Source organism: Falco punctatus, assembly GCF_963210335.1.
Source record: "Falco punctatus genome assembly, chromosome: 4".
NCBI classification, from domain to species: Eukaryota; Metazoa; Chordata; class Aves; order Falconiformes; family Falconidae; genus Falco; species Falco punctatus.
Genome location: NC_137583.1, coordinates 18,598,791 through 18,617,752, shown reverse-complemented (window position 1 = coordinate 18,617,752; position 18,962 = coordinate 18,598,791). Strand labels below are relative to the sequence as shown.

Here is an 18,962-nt window from a genome sequence, read left to right as displayed (position 1 = left end):
GGGCTTCGCTGCAGTTTTTAATGGGGTAGTGTTTAACCACCCCGTGTTTGGAAGCGCTAAAAGGCCCCATGCAAGCGGGGGGGGGGGGGGGGGGGGGGCGGGGAGCGGCACAGCGGCGGGCCGGAGGTCGCTGCTGGCGCTTGGAGGCCGAGGGAGGCCGAGAGGGGCGGCCGTGCTCGCCACCCCGCCGTGCCGCCCCTTCCTGGCCCCGCCTCCTCAGCGCCGCCGGCGGGCGGCTGCGCGTGGCCCCGCTTGCGACGTGGAGCCCGGCCGTGCGCAGGCGCGGGGCCGCCCTGCCCCCCCTCCCCTCCCCGCCGAGCGCCGCCGGGCCCCGGGCTCTGAGGGCAGCTGGGCTTCCCGCCCGCCTCCGCTGCTTGTGCCCGGTGCCGCTGCCTCCGCACGGGCCCGGGGACGCGGAGGATGAGCTGGTTCAACGCTTCGCAGCTGTCCAGCTTCGCCAAGCAGGCGCTGTCGCAGGCCCAGAAGTCCATCGACCGGGTGCTGGACATCCAGGCCGAGGAGAGCCCCTGGCCCGACGCCGTCATCCCCAACTACGGTGACGGTGAGTGCGGGCGGCGTCGGGCCGCCCCCCCACCCCGTGCCGCCGGCCGCGGGGCGGGCTGAGCCGCCCTGGCCTCCCTCCGGCCCGGCCCGGCCCTTGCCGCGGGGCGGAGCGTCCCCCCCGCCCGGTCTGTCCCCCTCACCCGGGCGGGGGGTGACCCCCGGGGAGACGGGGCCGTCCCCCCGCCCCAAGCCCGGCCTGCGCGGCCTGCGCGGCGCCTCACGGCCCTGGCAGGCGGGGGGGGACCGCCGGGCAGCCTCGGCAGAGGGTGGTACTGCGCCCCTTACCCGTGCTGCTCACGGCGTCATTGTTTTGCCGAGACGGTAATAGATGACAAAACCTCTCAGGTAGTCAAAAGGGGGGAGTTATGTTATCTTTGAGGCACGCGTGGGTTCTCCCTTTGCCCCAGAGTTGCGGAGGAGCAGCTGAAGCCTGCCCCACGCAAAGCACGGAGTGCCCGCTGGCTGCGGCGCCAAGTTATCATCTCCCGGCGCCTGTCGGAGGGAATGTGGCCGTGGCAGGGCTGTCCCGGCTCGGTTATGGGGAAGTGGCTCCGCTGTGCGTGGCCTGACATAGGACCTGAGAGCCACTAGGCCCGAGCTGCTGTTTGGAAAGGAAAGAGCAAAAAGGAGCCCTGCTTAGAAACCCGTTTCCCCCTAAAGAATGCCTTACAGGTAGAAATGGATAAAGAAAAGGGTCGGAAACAACTCATCGGGAAACAGTGTCCTGCTACAGTGTGCAGTGCAGCATATCTAGAAGACATGTAGTTGTAGGAGGAGGTTGTTTCGGGCTATACACACAGCAGAACTGGATTTCTGAGAATCAAAATCTGCAACTATTGAAAGAGTTTCTAGGCTGGTTGTTCAGCAAAGTGTAAGGTCAGTTTTGCGTGTCTTTCTCATTTGTAGCAGCAAGGGCTTGGCAGTCGCTCAAGTAGTCCAGTGTCACCTTAAACGATACTAATTGTTCGTAGAAGATTGATTGCATCGTGCTTATGAAAACTTCAGACTTGCCCAAAGAATTTAAAAATTTATTTTATATCTTAGTATTTATAGTAGTTCTGTAATTCATCAGGAAAGCAGCAAAGATCAGCCTGCAGATGTTTTTCGAGGAAAATGTGGTTGTTTTTAAAATAAGTCAAAATATTTTCTGAATGTTACAGTTCACTGGCAGAGCTTTTTCTGAAGCTATTGAATCATGGACAGGGCAGTAATAAATCAGATGTTTGTTGTATTTTTGGCAATGAGAGCAGTAATTATCTGAATTTGACATCTTGAGGCCAGCAGCTATGAACAGTTTCTAAAAGTGGTAGTTTGCTTTAAATATTATAACTTAGCGTTTTTTAACAGATGCTGCTTTATCAAGTGAGTTTGCTTTTAAGTAGCCTGAAATAGTTATGTTATCCAGATTATGTTTGTAGGTCTAAAATCAACTTTAATACTATTTTTTTGATTTATCTTTCTTACTTGGGATGCTGAAATTTGATGCTGAAACTCTTATTATTCTTTCTGTTGACAAGTCCTGGAAAACCTGCAAGAAATACAATAATAGGAACTGTTGATGTTGTTTTAGGGCAGCTTCAGAACTAATCAATTCAGTATTTCACCACAGGAGAAGAAAACTATGATCTTGTGTGTGCTGCTGACAATGTGTGTTGTCAGCTTCATGCTGTTGTTTGGTTTCTGAGGGAAAATTGAAATTGCAAATTACACAAATTGAAAGGGCAAGAACCCTTCTTACAGTGTACATGCTACAAATATTAAAAGCTTGTTCCCTCAGTTTTTTGCAATGGTGCATGCAGTGTTTGTGTGCTACTTGGCAGATGGCTTTTAAGACCTAGTAATTGTTTCATCCTTTTGTAATCTGTTTAATTCTCTGCTTTTAAACTACAGTTTTTCAGATTGTTTTGCTTAGCCTTCTGTAACTATACAAAGCAGACAGCGATATTCCCCTTTGCTTGCTCCCTTTTCAAAGGAAATGGTTGCTTTTTGTGCCCAAACAGGCTTCACGCTTGCCTTTACAGCTTTTAGAATGTTGTGTGAGCTTGTGTCCCCTTCCCAGACACTTCCTTCTATCTCCTTTCTGAAATTCTCTCTTGGATTAGTGGTGTAAGTTGGGTGTGGTTTCTTGCTGCCTTTGCTGAAGTTACTGTTAAACAGGGAGGGAGCAAGTTGTTTCCATTCAGGTGCTCCTACTTTCTAGAGGTGTCTGTGTCCACCTTAAGTCTTACTTGAGAATTACTTCATGTCTTCCTTAAGCTTCTTTTGCTTTGTCTAAAAATCGGTTCCAAGCTTTGTAAGGAAGTAGTAATGAAAGTGGTGATGTTTGTAATCATGTATAATATTCACTTTGTTACATGATACTGAAAACATATTTTCTGAACTGTTGCATCTAAAAAGACAAATACTGAAAAAGAATACATTTGAAGTATTCTTGCCTCTCTTTTTTATTGTTTTAGGAACAAATTCTCTCATAAGTGGAGGATGGGATACATCTTCCTGGGGCTTAAGTTCAAATACAGAACCACAGAATCAGCCAATATCGCCAACAGCAATCACTAAGCCGGTGAGGAGGACGGTAGTAGATGAATCTGAAAACTTCTTCAGTGCCTTTCTCTCTCCAACAGACGTTCAGAGTATACAGAAAAATCCAGTGGTATCCAAACCTCCAACCAAATCACAGAGACCCAAAGAGGAGGTTAAAAGCACTTTAAAGGAATCTCAACACCCCAGTCAGCTGGAAGTACCAGTGCCTACAGAGGCAGAGGTAAAGGATTGCTCTGTAGCTGGCCTAGTGGACTTAAAAAACCTTGATGTTCCCAAGGGGAAAACAGAAGAGAATTCTGTGCTTAAATCTAATGCCAAGCATGAAGAAAGCACAAATGAAGTCACTGACAAAAAGGTGTCTGCTCTAAATTTGGAAGTACCTGAAGACGCTGTTAATGAAAAATCGAGTGTAGGAGGGAATGGAAGGGGAGGTGCACTGGATAACACTTCACAGTCTCTTAATGCAGGTGCAAAAGATGTGGGTTTGGAAACTAAGGAGAGAAAGACTGAGGACAGGCAAAGCAATACTCCATCACCTCCAATTAGCACTTTCTCCTCGGGGACATCCACAACTAGTGATATTGAAGTTCTGGACCATGAAAGTGTAATAAGTGAGAGCTCAGTGAGTTCAAGACAAGAAGCTGCAGATTCAAAATCCAGTCTTCATCTAATGCAGACGTCATTTCAGCTCTTATCTACATCTGCCTGTGCAGATTATAATCGTTTAGATGACTTCCAAAAACTGACCGAGAGCTGCTGCTCCTCTGATGCTTTTGAAAGAATTGATTCATTCAGTGTACAGTCTTTAGATAGTAGAAGTGTAAGTGAAATAAATTCAGATGATGAGTTATCAGGCAGGGCTTCTGCTTCAGCATCTGTTGCTGTCAGTCCTTCTGCGCCAAAGACAGAAACGGTTGATGCCCTGAAAAATAAATCTGAAAACTTGAATGACGCTCCTGTTTTACATGCTGAGGAAGCTGAGATGGAAGAGAGTGGGAGAAGTGCAACTCCTGTTAATTCTGAGCAGCCAGATGTTTTGGTTGCTGCCGTGCAAACTGCTGAAGAACAGATTGTGAGAGAGGAGACTGAGGCGCAGCAGGATGCCGTTGGAAAAATGTTAGAAGAGGACACTGAAAAACAAGAGCTTAAAAAGGTAATTGCAAAATGTGTTTTGTAAACACACCCTTTAGTTACAAATGAAACTCCTGTCATCGCCTTATATAGGTATTAGATTCACCTTATTTGATTGAATTAATTGATGCTGAACTACCTTACCTTGTAGAAAACTGTTCTTGATATTTTGCAGTGGAATAATCCTGGTGAAATCTCAGGTCAAATAGTTTTGGGTTTCACCTAATCCACCTAGTTAGCATTACTGTGAAGTGTGAGTAGTGCTAGCAAATGGGAAGCCGTGATAGGTCAAATGTGCTACTTTTAATTCTTTGGTGGGCCCCCCAGCCCCATGAAAGGTGGAAGAGATTTCCTGAAGTATTTTGGTTTGAATTATGAAACTACAAGCTGTTAATATTTGAGCAATAATCAAGATAATAATTTGCAAGTGTTTTTTTTCTACAGACTTATAAAATGTCAAAATTTTATTATATTCCAGGAGCATTATGCATGTTCTTGGAGGATAGCAGTAGCTAGTGTAAATAAATCCTTTTTACTAGATAAATTAATGTTTGGTTTTAACAGAAATTATCTTTACTTTTAAAAAGAAGGTGTGCTAGGCTTTATAATGAAAAAGATAAGCATAGTTATGGATAGTGAATATATTAAAAGAATTTTGTGTGGCTAGTTTAGATAGGTAGAATGGCTGGAGATATGACAAAGTAGGATACTCGAGTATATGGAAGGCTGAGCTGGAGCTCTGAAGCAGTATGTTTTGTCCAGTTCTGCCAGTGTGTTGTATGAACTATCTTTTTTCCATTTCCTTTGCCAACTTAATGTCCCTTTACTATCGTTTTTAATTTCCAAGCCCCTTTGACATGGGTTTTGCTCTGCTCACAGTCCATGTGCCAAACGTAGATGGCCTTGCCCTGTAGGCATGTTTGCAATACTGATGCTGTTTCTGTTAGTAATATGGGAAAAGCAGTACTTATTATGGAAGTTCTTAAAACCCCAGTGTAATCTGTGTTTTAAGGAAAGCATTTTTTTGTGTAAATTTTACAGAATGTCGGTGTAAATTCCATAGAGAACTCCAAAGCTGTGGACTGTTATCCATAAGTTTTCCTAACTTAAATGTTTATACGTTGTGGGTAATAGTGTAATGGACCACAGCAAATTTTGTCTTTCATTGGCTGTGTTGAATTACACTTATAGAATATGTTTCATTTGTTTATATTTGCATGTATGTTTGTGTTATTTCACTACATTTACCTTTCTGAAATCTGGTATTACAAAAATATTTTGATGATGTGAGCTAAGAGATTTTGACCCTGCCTGAAGGTTTTCTTCCCTTATCTGATGCTGTTTTGCTGCTTTGTGCTAACGTTTCACAGAAGAGACCTATCAGCTCCGTTTAAAAACTTAATTTATAATCAAATTTAACTATAGATGGTTTTGTCGAGGAACTTAGCTAGGCAACATGTGCTTACTTAGTAGGATTTCCACACCTGTAGAAAACTGGTTTAAATATTGCCTAGTTCTAAATTAATGTGGCAGAAACACGATAATTTTCACTGACTTTTACCTCAAATTCCTAAAAACATTGAGAAGTTCAGCTTTAAATAGTGTTGGGAGGGAATGGTGGGGGGAAAGGGGAAGCCTGCCCCTCCTGTGTTTTAATTGTCCCATTCATCTGATCTTTATCTGTAAAAACATTGTCCAGATGATTGATTCATTAACTGAGAAACTGGAGAAGAGGGAAATACAGTTATTAAGTACTAGTAAAGAAAAGGCGCGCCTGGAAGAAGCTTATGATAACCTAAAAGAGTAAGTATGAAAATATACACAGTAGTGGGTGTAACTGTAACTTTACTGTAATACAATCAGTAGACAATATTGTAAAACAAGTAGCTTTATAACTAGAACAAAGGTTGCAAGGGATGTGCACTGTTTGGGAAAGGTGGAAATAATGATTGCATGTGCTGTGATGGTATTATTTTAAAGACACATTATTTCTGGGGCCAAATCTCTTTTGGGAAGAGGCTAGTGAAAGATTTTTCAGTAAGCAAGCAGTAGGAATGACAAACGTAGTGTAGAGTCAGACTTGGCTGTTAATAAAGGTCTTTGTTAGAAGACTGGATTCACCTATTAAGGGAGACTGGCTTTGCTGATACAGATGGGTGAACCTGACTAAGTTACTTGCTGACTGAAATGTAGGCTGTGAAAGTGTGGTAAAAGGTCTGGTTATAGGAAAAACCTGAATTCATTATTTAATTCAGTTTAAAGAAAAAAAAAAAGAAAAGTTGGATTTACCAGTTTACTGATCAAATATCAAGTTTAAAAAATTTACAGATAATATGTGAAGGTATTATTTAGTAACTAAATTGGTCTTAAAAATACATTTAATCAATTTTCCTTGACAAAAAGAACTTGATTAAAAAGGGCAAAACATTTAGGGTAAATCTGCATTTCATGGTTTTCATGGGTAAATTACTGAATTAATAAAGACCTTTGATTAGTACTTCTAATATAGATGTGGGTTTTTTGCCTTCTGGATAATGTGAAGTAAAATAAAAAAAAAAAAGCAACACCCCCCCCCCCCCCCTTTAAAAGCATTTAAAACAACCTGTTGCAAACTGCTTGGAATGTCACATAACTATGCAATTGTTCTGAAATGTTAATTTTAAATGTAGTGAAATGTTTAGAATGAAAGAAGAGAGCAGTAGCCTTTCATCTCTTAAAGAGGAGTTTGCTCAGCGAATTGCGGATGCCGAAAAGAAGCTCCAGCTAGCCTGCAAAGAAAGAGACGCAGCTAAAAAGGTAATCTGGCTTTTTAGTGAAATTAATGTTTATTGGTTTAGAACACAATTAAATTTCTTGGGGTAGATTCATAAAAATTAAGCTAAGAAAAATTGTGAGACTGACAGGTGCTACCTCATGGTATTAGTAACTAGAATAAGATGATTCAAGCCTCCCAGGCTGCTTGGTGTTGACCCATGTATTTTTGCAGCTGTGTTGTGAACCAAGTTAGGGAACTCATTTAAGTTAAAGTTAGTCTGGGGATAAAAAGGTTTAACTTCTCCTGTCATTTACCTTGTACCCATATATGCATTTGCATTGGTGTGAGGGAAAAGAATGGACTAGAGAAGTGGCAAAGAATGGGAATGGCTTCATTAGAGTTTTAACTGGTAGGAAAGTTAAGGACTGATGACAGATTAGTTTGGAATGAGCAAAGAAGTCTGCAGAGCAAAGTTTATGGAGTTTAAATGTTCTTGACCTGGTATCGCAGTTACATTTCCCTAGCTTATTACTAGTTTGTGAAAAGTAAACTCAAATCTGTAACTAGAAAAAAAATACTCTTCACAGTTACTTTGTCACTGTGCATGTCACAGCATTGGCCCAGTAGTAATTCAAAATATAAAAACTATTGGATACCGGTGTGGAATACAACGGTTTATTTTTATTACATTGCAAAAGTTTAAAGTATAGAAAATTAAATGGAAGGAGGAGTTGGAAGAAATTGTACAGAGAATTTATGGAGTCTCCATCCTTTGAGGTTTTTAAAGCTTGATGGAATAAGGCTTTGAGCAATCTGATTTGATCAGATAATCTCCAGAGTTCCCTTCCAACCTAAATTGTTTTCAAAGAAAAGCCTTTTGAGAGGAAGGGAGGGGAAAAGAAAAAGGTGATCAGTGTAACTTACTGTGTGTTTTTCCCAACTATGTTTTAATAAATAGTCCCTAAGTATTTTATCCTTTTATTTAGGAAGTAAAGACTGTTAAAGAAGAATTGGCTACTCGACTTAATACCAATGAAACCGCTGAATTATTGAAAGAAAAAGAAGAGCAAATCAAAGGATTAATGGAGGAAGGTGAGAATTAATTTTTTTTTAATAGTGAAAATTTGTAGAATAATTTGAAACATACTGCCTTCACATAGAGCCTTCTTTATGTGGGGAAAAAATACAACATTAGAAGCATGTTCAATGTTTCTGAGCAATTGAACCATTTAGCTAATAGCAAAGAGCAACAGGAGGGATCAGTCAAATACAGGTGGCTAGCGGGGTACTTTCTGCAGCATGCATTGAAAGGTGCTGTGAGGTAAAAGCAACATGCAGAACCATGCGTTATGTTCCTTTTCTTCACAGGAGAAAAGCTTTCCAAACAGCAGCTGCACAATTCCAACATTATTAAGAAATTAAGAGCCAAAGAGAAAGAGAGAGAAAATACTAACACAAAACAGAATAAAAAGATCAAGGAATTGGAAGAGGAGTTACAGCATTTAAAGCAGGTGAGATGTTTGGAATTTTTTTTTACGCTTTTTACATTAGCTGCAGAGTAGCCTTTTAGAGAGGCTCTAGATAATCTGGGTTTTTTTTCTTTTCTGGGACATTTCTCTATTTCATGTTTTTGGAATACTGAGGTGTGATTTCTGTGTGTGTTCTCAGAACAGTTTAAAATTATGGTCAGGTATCTTTCCAGCTGCTTATTTGCACCTGCACTGCTGGTTGTCAGATGGGCTGACAAAATTCAGTGCACTACATTTATAGCTGGGAAAACCTATAGCAGCAAAATTTGGGCTTTTTTTTCCTTTTTTTTTTTCCTTTTTTTTTTTTTCCCCCCTTGGTTAGTGATTGAATCAAGATCTTAGAAGCAGCAGACCCAGTATGAGGAAGTATGTGAAACTGTGATGATGACCTCCTCCGCCTCCCCTGGGAAAGATGGGGGAGCAAAACCTTTCTCTTTGGCGAAGTGTTAGATCAGTTTAGTCGTTTGTGTAACTTCATCCTAACTAGTTGCCGGAGTTGTCATTGTCCTCGGATGGCATTGTCTACCAAGTGTGCTGGGATTAGTCTCATGCTTCTTGTTTGTGCTCTGATAGGTGCTTGATGGCAAGGAAGACCTTGAGAAGCAACATCGAGACAGCATTAAACAACTGAACAGTGTTGTAGAGCGACAAGAAAAGGATCTTGCTAAACTTCAGGCAGAAGTGGAAGACCTTGAAGAACGGAACAGAAGTGTTCAGGCAGCACTTGACAGTGCATACAAGTAAGCAGATAACCTGTGTGCCTGTACTCAACCATACATTCAGCTTCTGTGACTATTTCTTGTGCAATGCTTGTGAAATGTTAATATGTAACAAAAGTTATTTGCAAAGTTTCTGTTACCATTGTAGTAACTGTAAATGAACTACTTTTTTTTTTTTTTTTTTCCTCTCTCCTCTCCCCCCCCCCCCCCCCCCCCCCCCCTTCCTCCTCTAGGGAACTTGCAGATCTTCATAAAGCTAATGCTACAAAGGACAGTGAGGCACAAGAAGCAGCCCTAAGTCGGGAAATGAAGGCAAAGGAAGAGCTTGGGTTAGCTCTGGAGAAAGCGCAGGATGAGGCTCGGCAGCAACAAGAAGCTTTGGCAATTCAGGTGGGTCTTAGATGAGGTGGAAAAAAACCCTTTTTAATTAAACAAATAAACGTACTCAGGTGGTGTGTGCATCTGACATAATGAACCAGCTGCAATATAAGTTGGAACTCATTTTGGTGTACTTAGCAAATACCCAATGGATTTCTTTTCTGTCAACTTGTTCAGTCTTTAGTGGTAGTTGTGCTAAGCTTTAAAGTCCCAATTTTGTTTTATAATACTTCAAATTTTATTTATTTAAATGAAATTACTTTTGACAGGTTCTGTGTTGTTTGTAGCGCTCTTAGCATAAAGCAAAGTTCAAGGAATATAGTTGGACAGAATTTTTAGTGATAGATAGATCAGTGTAACTATTTGTGTGCATGCAGAACTTAAGCCTGTAACTTGTAAACAGACATAGCCTCTCCAACAGTGTTTAAAAATGGTGTAGGACTGTAACAATTAATAAGGTGGTACTGTTAACTGGACAGGAGATTAGTGATGATGTCTTGTTTAGGTGGCGGACCTGAGGCTAGCACTGCAACGTGCAGAACAGCAGGCAGCAAGAAAAGAAGACTATTTACGCCAGGAAATTGGTGAACTACAACAGGTACTGCAGCAAATAGATGATGCCAACTTGTATGTGCCAGAGGGCTTTTAAAAACTGAAAGTAAAATGCTATCATGACATTAATAGCCTGAAAGAAAGGCTTTGTTTCCTGGTTACCTGTGGTACTTGTCCTGTGTAGAACAGCAATAAAAATATTAAAGGAAGTGGGTTTTTTCAATCACATATTGAAAACAAAATCACATTTTTTTTATGGTGCCTTGTAATTGGAATACTGTCCTTTTAGTATAAGACAAAGTACAGCCATTAAGTTTGTGATAGTCCTGTAAAATTGCTAGCAAATACATTCAAATGGCTCTTTAGCTGCTTCTTGAGAATATTTTTATTGTTCTTAAGGTCCAGAAGATAGATTGTTGCCAGAATGGTTCAGGTGATGTCCAGAGGGCTGGACAATTCTGGGCAGTTCCTCTATCACGTATCTAAAAATGTTAGGCTTCTGTTTTGGAATTTCACACTTTACTGTGACTTTGAACACATGAATTTTAGGATGTAAACCAACAGTAATGCAGTAACTTTAGAATGTAAGCCAACTGCTATGTGTTTAGCTGAATTCTATATTAATCTTTCAATCCATTATATGATTTGTAAAGCCTAATTGTATTTAATATGTGATCTTAGAGACTCCAAGAAGCAGAGAGCCGGAATCAAGAACTAAGTCAAAGCGTTACATCTGCTACACGGCCACTTCTCCGACAGATAGAAAATCTGCAAGCCACACTGGGAGCACAGACCTCTGCATGGGAAAAACTGGAAAAGAACCTTTCTGACAGACTTGGTAAGAGGGTTTCTAGCTTTTACTGAACTGTGAGGCTCTTGATGAAGATGTGAGATGGCTGAAGGTAAATGAACAGGGTTTGATACTTGCTCAGAGCATAGATGGTGGATCAGGAGATGTAAGCACAAAATGCTTTCCTGTAAGGAAATGAAATGGTGTGGGGAGTATTCAGCTGACGTTCTTGGACAGATAATTCACTGACACCCCCGAAAATGCCATGTAACATGAGATTGCACAGTGGAGGTGTTAAGGTATACATGTGCTTACAGCATCTAAAGGAAGGATGCCTGCTGAGACACTGAAAGTATATGAGCATTTTCAGTTGTCAAGCCTCGTGCTTATGTGCTATATTGTAAAGGTTGGAGTCATTTACTTAGTGCATAGATAATGAGGCATACATTTGTTGATACAGTAGTAATATATTACTCTAAATGAAAAATGCATAAAATGTCCAAAGACGGACCCAGAGAATTTGCTTCCTTTCTGGAGAAGTGAATATGAAGTCTCCTTGTTCTGCATTGCTTTGATCCTCTAACTGTATGGTAGAAAATAATTTCTGTTTAAATAGAAACCAGCTGTATTTTTAAAAAGAAAAATTAGCTGTATATTTTAAAAAATCTCAAATTATATTTTGATGCATAAATAAATGGCCTGTCTTATAGATGCTTGACAAAACAAGTTAAATTCTATGGTTTTCTTTACTTAATGTTAGGTGAGTCTCAAACTCTTCTAGCAGCAGCTGCTGAGAGAGAACGGGCTGCTACAGAAGAACTTCTTTCTAATAAAATTCAGATGTCTTCTACTGAGTCTCAGAATAGTCTTTTAAGGCAAGAAAATACATGTCTTCAGGCTCAGCTAGAAGTGGAGAGAAACAGGTTGAAGAAAATGGAAAATGAAAACAGTAGGTGAGTTGCATTTTGGTTAACAGTATCTCTTTAAAATTGTAGAAAGCGGGTAAGCTGTCTCTTAACATAACAATCTGCAGCAGATCTTTGTGCAAGCGGGAAGACTTGTTTCTTTTGAGTGTTGAGGAGCAAAATGTTGACAAAATGTTGCAAATGTTGACAGGAATTGATAAGGTTGCCCAGCTTGTAAAGGATGCTTTGTTTCCTTCTAAAGATTGAAGCTGTTACTTTCATAATGTTCTAAAGCCTTTGAAGCTATGTTTGTTTTAAAAGCATATGAATCCAATGTAAACACGGGGTACTTAGTGACTTTCCCTACCTCTTTCTTTTCTCAATGTAGGTATGAGATTGAACTAGAAGGGCTCAAAGATGAATATGCAAAAACCTTGGAAGATGCAAAGAAAGAAAAGGTATTGCCTACTTCAGCTTTAATCAATGTTATTATCGAAGTCTGAGCTGTCAGATTAACAACCTGTATTTATTTTTGTAGACACTGCTAGCTACACAGTTAGAAATGGAGAAGATGAAAGTTGAACAGGAAAGAAAGAAGGCAATTTTTGTGCAAGAAGCAGCAAAGGAGAAGGTACTGAACCCTAATATTTCTGTTCAGTCTTAATGATGCTATAATTACTTTAGTAGATATCTAGAATCTGAAACTGTCGTAAGCAACAAAGTGGACTTAGAGCCATACAGTATATACTGTCAGCCCAGGCATTAGAGACTTGGCTTTTTCTGTATTGTGACTGCCTTTTACTTCCAGTGAAAGAAGTGTTTGTGTTACACTCGCTGAAATGAGTCTTGAGTAATAGTCTATTTAACCTGAGAAGGGATAAAATATGCATAATGATTGTTATAATCTTCTGACGTTTTTGAATGCTCTTGGATTCTTTTTCTTCTGGATCTACTTGTTTTCTTTGCTTAGGCTACTAGCATTGCTTCCACTGAATTCCTGTTTTGCATTTCATGTGACCACATGCTTTCCAGCTTAAGTCACAAGTCACAGAATGGTCCCTAATAGTCAGTAGCTTTGTTACTTCTAATTAGCAGTTAACATTTAAGTAGAACTGTTTCTATTACTGCTTTCTTACCACTTCCAGTTCTAAAATCCAAGTGCTTTATTGTTCAGAGGCTAGCATACTTTCAGATGCTGCCTGTACAAAGAGGTCAGCCTGTTTGGAAGGTACATCATTAAAGTATCAGCATGTGGAAAATGAAAAAGATTTATTTTTTTTTAATTTATTAACATGCATCTAAAAAGAGACATACTTTTAGATTTAGGATATTCTTGCTGTGATACATTTGGGCACACAAAACTGCCTCTGATTCTCCTTTGGCTACTTGAAAGAAACATTCCTTTGGTGTAACTTGCAACTTCTGTCTTTGTTTCGTGAAAAGTTTTGAGAACTTGAAGATAGGCCATAAGTGTTAGTAGCACAGAAATTCTTTATTGTTGGAATTTCATATGTTTTAGTGGTGAGGGAGAGGGGAAGAGTTATCTGTCACACTGTTCTATGGTTGGTGGTGGAAAAGGGCAGTTTGTTCTTTACAGAATCTGTCATTTGCCACCTGGTAAACTTTTTTCTTTATCTGACTGGTGATGATGTATGGATTTTTTTATTATTATTATTTTTATTTTAAGGACCGGAAGTCATTTACAGCTGAAACTGTTTCAAGTACTCCAACTATGTCACGCTCTAGTTCCCTAAGTGGAGTTGACATGGCAGGTCTTCAGACATCTTTCCTCTCGCAGGTATCGTAGATCAGTTATACTGGCCTTTTTGTTTTGACAGACTGCTTGCTTTCTTTCTTCTTCAAGAAGTTTTATTAATGTAGGAAATTGCTCTTCAAGAATATATTGGCATTAGACAAGGTAATTCCTGTGCAGAAATGTCTGAAACCTGTTTACAAGATGTCTTATGATTGTAAAACAACTGTGAAAGACAATGTGAAACTACAGCTTTTATTGCGGAGTAATTATGCATGTGTTGGTGCTGAGTTCACAGGTCTAATTTCATCTAGAAGAGTTGAATAACACTAGTTATTTAGGATTTATTTTTACTAACCATCATGGTTTAGGGCACAACCCTGCTCCCTAGGCAGTATTACTGACTGTTGTGGTCTGTTATGGTTATTGATGTCCAAGCTAGATGGCAGTTGTATAGGTGACATAAGAACTTGCCAGTATGGAGCTATCTCAAACTGTATTCACCTGAAGCTTTTGTTTTTATGTTAAATGTTAATGTTAAAGTTAAAAAACTTTAAGCATTGAAGTGTTTGCCTGATAACTATATTTTTAAACCTTAAATGATGTAATACTTCAGGAGAGTGAAGACTGTAAAGTATGCATGTTTTTGTCTTGTTTTAAGCTTCTCTAACCTTTTCTTTGTAGGATGATCCTCATGATCACTCAGTTGGGCCAACAGCTACTAGTGGGAGCAATCTTTATGATGCTATAAGGATGGGAGCAGGTTCAAGTATAATTGAAAATCTTCAATCACAGCTAAAATTAAAAGAAGGAGAGATTTCACATCTACAGGTACTGTAGTTACTCTTATGTAACCAAACACAGCATTTGTAAGTATAAATGCTAATGCAATCAATATTATATTAGTGGGTTTATATTCAAAAAGCTTGGTCCCTCTCCTCACAGCAGAGTGCGTTCACTCTTCCCCTTTCATGACAGTTCTGTTAACCAGAAAAGCCCCTGGAGGTACGTGTAGAGATGAGCAAGAGAAGGATTTGTTGCTGCCTTTCTTGTTTTGGCAAGGACCTATCCAGGCAACTGCAGTTGTCTATCTGAAAAAGAAAAAAAACCCAAAGCCAAACCACTGATTAGATTTGTGAAGAAAATGAGGGTGCATCTGAGGTGTGCTGTTTCATAGTCTGGCTTTAGAAAAAGCTTTAATTACTATATCAGAGTGTTTTAATATGGTGTTTTATAAATACACCAAATTCTTTCCTCCTCCTAATTGTTAAAAGTGTTTACCTTTAGCTGGAAATTGGAAACCTTGAGAAAACTCGATCAATAATGGCAGAAGAACTGGTTAAATTAACAAATCAAAATGATGAACTTGAAGAAAAAGTGAAGGAAATACCAAAATTACGTATACAGTTAAAGGTAAGTGTATTTCTGTTGCAACTGGTGTAAAATTGACATATTTGCGGTTTTTTAGGAATATGCCTATCAATTTAGGATTATGTTTGAATCTGTCCCTAATCATAAATGACCAAAGAGCCTGTGATGTTTATATAAAGTAGAATATGAAAATGCCTACTCCATAACTAGGTAGTGACTTCAAAATGCAGTTGTTAGAAATGTGTGGTGCATAAGATTGCATGCTAAATCAGGGAAAGAACATTTTTTTTGTTTGTCTCATTCAAGATGCTTGTCTGGAAGTAGTCTTTAGTAAAGGAGGTGTTTTGATACATAGCATGGATTTATGGGAGTCTAATGCAGAAGCTGAATGAGTGTGCAGTAGTGATACAAGTAATGGGACAACTATTTTAATCCTCTGAATGTTTAAGAAAGTAAATTGAAATATTCAAATAGTTTGGGAATAATTTTGGAAATTATTGTTCTGTAAATACAGGCTGTTAAATTTCGCAATGAAACATTAAACTGTGGTCATTCCTGCAGTGAAACTTAGTGCAGTTTGCTAATTGATGCTTGTAGCAGTTAACTTCAAGGTGCTTCAGTACGTCCTCTGAAGCCAGCATCAATTCTCTGTAGTCAAGGATCTGTGTCTTAGGAACATCTTCCTTTTCTATCTAGAGTATAAATCTGACCATATTCAGGAAGTCAAAGCATGAGATATTTTTGAAATCTGCTATGTGCTTCACTGTAAAGTAATTATACTTTGATAAGATAATGCTACACTCATTTTCCCTAGCACTGTAAAACACTATCCTAGTAGCAGCTTTTTTTAAGTTGAAAACCAGTCAGGTAACAAACCATGTGTCCTTACAGGATTTGGATCAAAGATACAATACAATTCTTCAGATGTATGGAGAGAAAGCAGAGGAAGCGGAAGAGCTCCGACTAGATCTTGAAGATGTGAAAAACATGTACAAGACTCAGATAGATGAACTTTTAAAACAAAGGCAAAATTAATTCCTGCTGGAACTCTTTAACATTATATGATAACAGATTGTAAAGATAATGGTTTATGTAAATGCTGAATTTAAATGTCTTGTAAAAATAACTGTATTATAGAAAATGTGACTATATAATAGAGTTCATATGTTGACAAAAAAATCAATGCTTTAAGTGTCTTGTACTGTCTGCAGTTAAGTTATTTGTGCAATATTTAATTTTTTTTTCAGTCATCCCTTTATTTAAGTTTTTGCTAAATGATGGACCATTTTACTTGTAAACAGTAGCAGAAGTGATGATTGTACCTTGTGAGACAGCACTGGAAGGCATGAGTTTTACTAAAGCAGCCCTTGATTCATAAACTCTGTATGCCTATGAAAATGACATTAGACATCTTTCTTAAGTGTTCTTAATATGAGCTTTTCTAAAATCTCATCAGTTCGTTAATTTTTAATAACAATAGCAGTGTCTTGTTTTCTGAGGCATAGTTAGATATTTTTATGATGGGAAAATGGTATTTGTACTTGCAACTTCTGAATCTGTTAGGATGATAATTCTCTATTCTTACAAATCAGATTAGTCTGACTATTTTACACTAAGTCTTCTAAAGCCGAGTGTGAGACTCAGATGAACGGCTTCATCTTGTGTACTGCTTGCGTTCTCATGAGCTGTCTGGAGACAGCAGCTCTGCTCATAATTCTAAATGTCTTTAACTTTTAACACCAGAAATCTGAACTATTCAATATTTGTTCTAGATTTGGATACTGATCTTTAATAGTAGCTAAAACAGTTCAGAAGAATGCTGGAAATTGATTTTTTTATTTTATTTTATTTTAAATAAATTGCTGCTGCTCTCATGGTTCCTTGTATATAAGTAGCAAGGGTTAGACTTTTTGCAGAATTGTACTGTGACTTAATATAGTTTTCAAGCAATTCTCCAGTGGCTGCAGAGTATTTCTCATGTCATTCCTTAAGCAAGGTATTGGTCAAATAGCATCCACATGGCTTGAAGTTTAGCTGTATTTTTGGTAATGTCAGAGGAAATGTTTGAATTGGACCCTTGGGAATGCTGAGAATCGGGGGAAGAAGCTTGCGTCTTCCTCTCTGCATTCCAGACAGCAGATATTTTTGCTACATCTCAGAACTGTAGCTGTGATAGTTATTCATGTGGAATACTCGGCAGTTGAATTTCTTTGCTTGTGATACCATTGCCTCTATTGAGAGAGGGTTTTTTCACATCTTCGCATGTTGTCGTTTGTGTTAGAGAGCTCAATTCCTGCTTGTGTATTCAGTGGCCTGAGAGAGAGAAATGATGTGAATGATGAGAACTTGCTTCTGGAGAAAAGCCTTTCAGTAATATGACTTCTCTGTGGGTGTTAGAGATGTATTCCTCATTGGGAGAACAGTTAGTCACTGAAGTTACACAGGCAAGAGTATGTTCATGGAAAAGCCTAGTTCAGTTTGAGATTCGAGCAGTTACTCTGAGGATTTCAATAAAGCCTCAGAGCAAGAACACTAGAATTTGTCTTAAATCCCCATCTGTCATCGAAACTCTAATTGCTTTAATAAAATAAAAGACTTTCTTTTCTTTTTTTTTCTTTCTTTTTTTCATGGGGAGAGGGGAAAGAAGTGCCCTGTTACTGTCTTCATTTTAGTTTTGGGAACCAAGGTGAAATATTTTTTTCTTTTTTTCTTCTAAAACCTGAATTTAACACTTTGCCTTGATATTGAAGCATGTTTGGTTGGTCTAAGTTTCAACCCCACCCTACCACAACCCAACAAAACCCGATGCAAAAACCCAAATAGAAACTGTGTAAAAGTACTTGTTGGAACTTACTGGAATTGCTGTAAGTTAAAATGATGATGTGCAAATGTTAGAAGTTCAGCCTTTTCTAAATAAAACCAAATTTGTAATGAGGGTCTGGCATTAGAGATTCTAGTCAGCTTCTATCTATTGCACTGAATCAATGAATTTCTGATTTTCACCATTTTTTAATAGTTTTGGTAGACACATGCAGCATTTTCTTAAAAAATCCTTTGAACTTTTATTTGGACCTATTTCTGCCAATGCTTCTGAAGGCAACACTTGCTGTCTAATGTGTGAGTAGATGCTCCTGAAGGGCTGAGACAGGTGCAGTTTTGAGTATGTCACAGACTCTTGGGTTTTCTGGAAGAGCTTAGGTAAATGGGAAATGTTAACATGCCAGCATTAACTGTTTTAGATATAAAAGCATTTGTCAAAGAGTATTAGATTTTTAAATTTTACGAAAGTGGATGTAAATATTTGTATTGACTATTTTTGGATTCTTTATTCCTGTTTAGTGCAACCTTTTACTATTGCATGAGAATTGGATGGCCTACCGTGTCTTAATCATCAAAGCCTTAGAAAACAAAGTGGCTGTTAGAAGGTAACAGGCTTTATTCTGGTATGGTCATCCTTGGTATAAATCTTGTATGTTTGTTTTGAAGAAACATCAATGTCTGCTCAGACACCGTAAGTCCATTGCTATTACTGAGGTTGCCTAGAAGAGTAACATGCAAAATGAAAGGACCTGGAATACTAACGTCCGCTTCTGTTTATTATTTGTGGATATTCCCTCTGAAAGCAACTAGCATACCTCATTTCCACTGCATATGCAGGTATGCAGAAATGCTCTTTAAAGGCTTACTCCAAGCATACTGCACAGAGGGGGCTCATTTCCTAGTCTGTGGGAGGTGACCAGAGTCTCTGCGGGTGGGTTGGGATGAGGGGCTGTTTGAGCTGGCGCTCGCTTCCCCCCTTGCATCCTTCACCAGTGCAGGATCCTGGGTGTCCATTTAGTTAAGGTTAGTTCTGTCAATTCTTCTTGTCTTGCTACACGTCTGTTGAAATTTACGCATCTGTTTTATTAAGGGCTATCATGATCCTGAATATGAAAGGGAATGGGTTGTTGCAGGGTGGAACTGGAACCCTT

At 39.2% G+C, this 18,962-nt stretch overlaps 1 protein-coding gene across 2 annotated transcripts; it reads left to right on the top strand.

Annotated features, from left to right (window-relative positions):
- The first annotated feature begins 284 nt into the window (after window positions 1–284).
- TMF1 (TATA element modulatory factor 1) lies at window positions 285–17,603 on the top strand. 2 transcript variants are annotated; one of them, XM_080383085.1, is made up of 17 exons: window positions 285–562; window positions 3,189–4,261; window positions 5,939–6,042; window positions 6,909–7,035; window positions 7,981–8,086; window positions 8,363–8,505; window positions 9,097–9,263; window positions 9,476–9,632; window positions 10,126–10,218; window positions 10,854–11,010; window positions 11,723–11,915; window positions 12,256–12,325; window positions 12,406–12,498; window positions 13,555–13,665; window positions 14,305–14,451; window positions 14,908–15,033; window positions 15,883–17,603. In XM_080383085.1, the coding sequence occupies exons 1-17, from the start codon at window positions 421–423 to the stop codon at window positions 16,024–16,026; spliced, it is 3,153 nt and encodes a 1,050-aa protein (XP_080239211.1). In that variant the 5' UTR covers window positions 285–420; the 3' UTR covers window positions 16,027–17,603. The 2 variants fall into 2 exon arrangements, with proteins under 2 accessions (XP_080239211.1, XP_080239210.1); XM_080383084.1 differs by having other exon boundaries at window positions 3,021–4,261.
- Window positions 17,604–18,962: the final 1,359 nt, after the last annotated feature.

Coding starts and splice junctions, on each gene's coding strand:
- TMF1 (XM_080383084.1), top strand. CDS start 421: ATGAGCTGGTTCAACGCTTCGCAGCTGTCCAGCTTCGCCAAGCAGGCG. Junction 9,633..10,125: donor AAGAAGCTTTGGCAATTCAG/GTGGGTCTTAGA, acceptor TGTCTTGTTTAG/GTGGCGGACCTGAGGCTAGC. Junction 13,666..14,304: donor AGACATCTTTCCTCTCGCAG/GTATCGTAGATC, acceptor TTTTCTTTGTAG/GATGATCCTCATGATCACTC.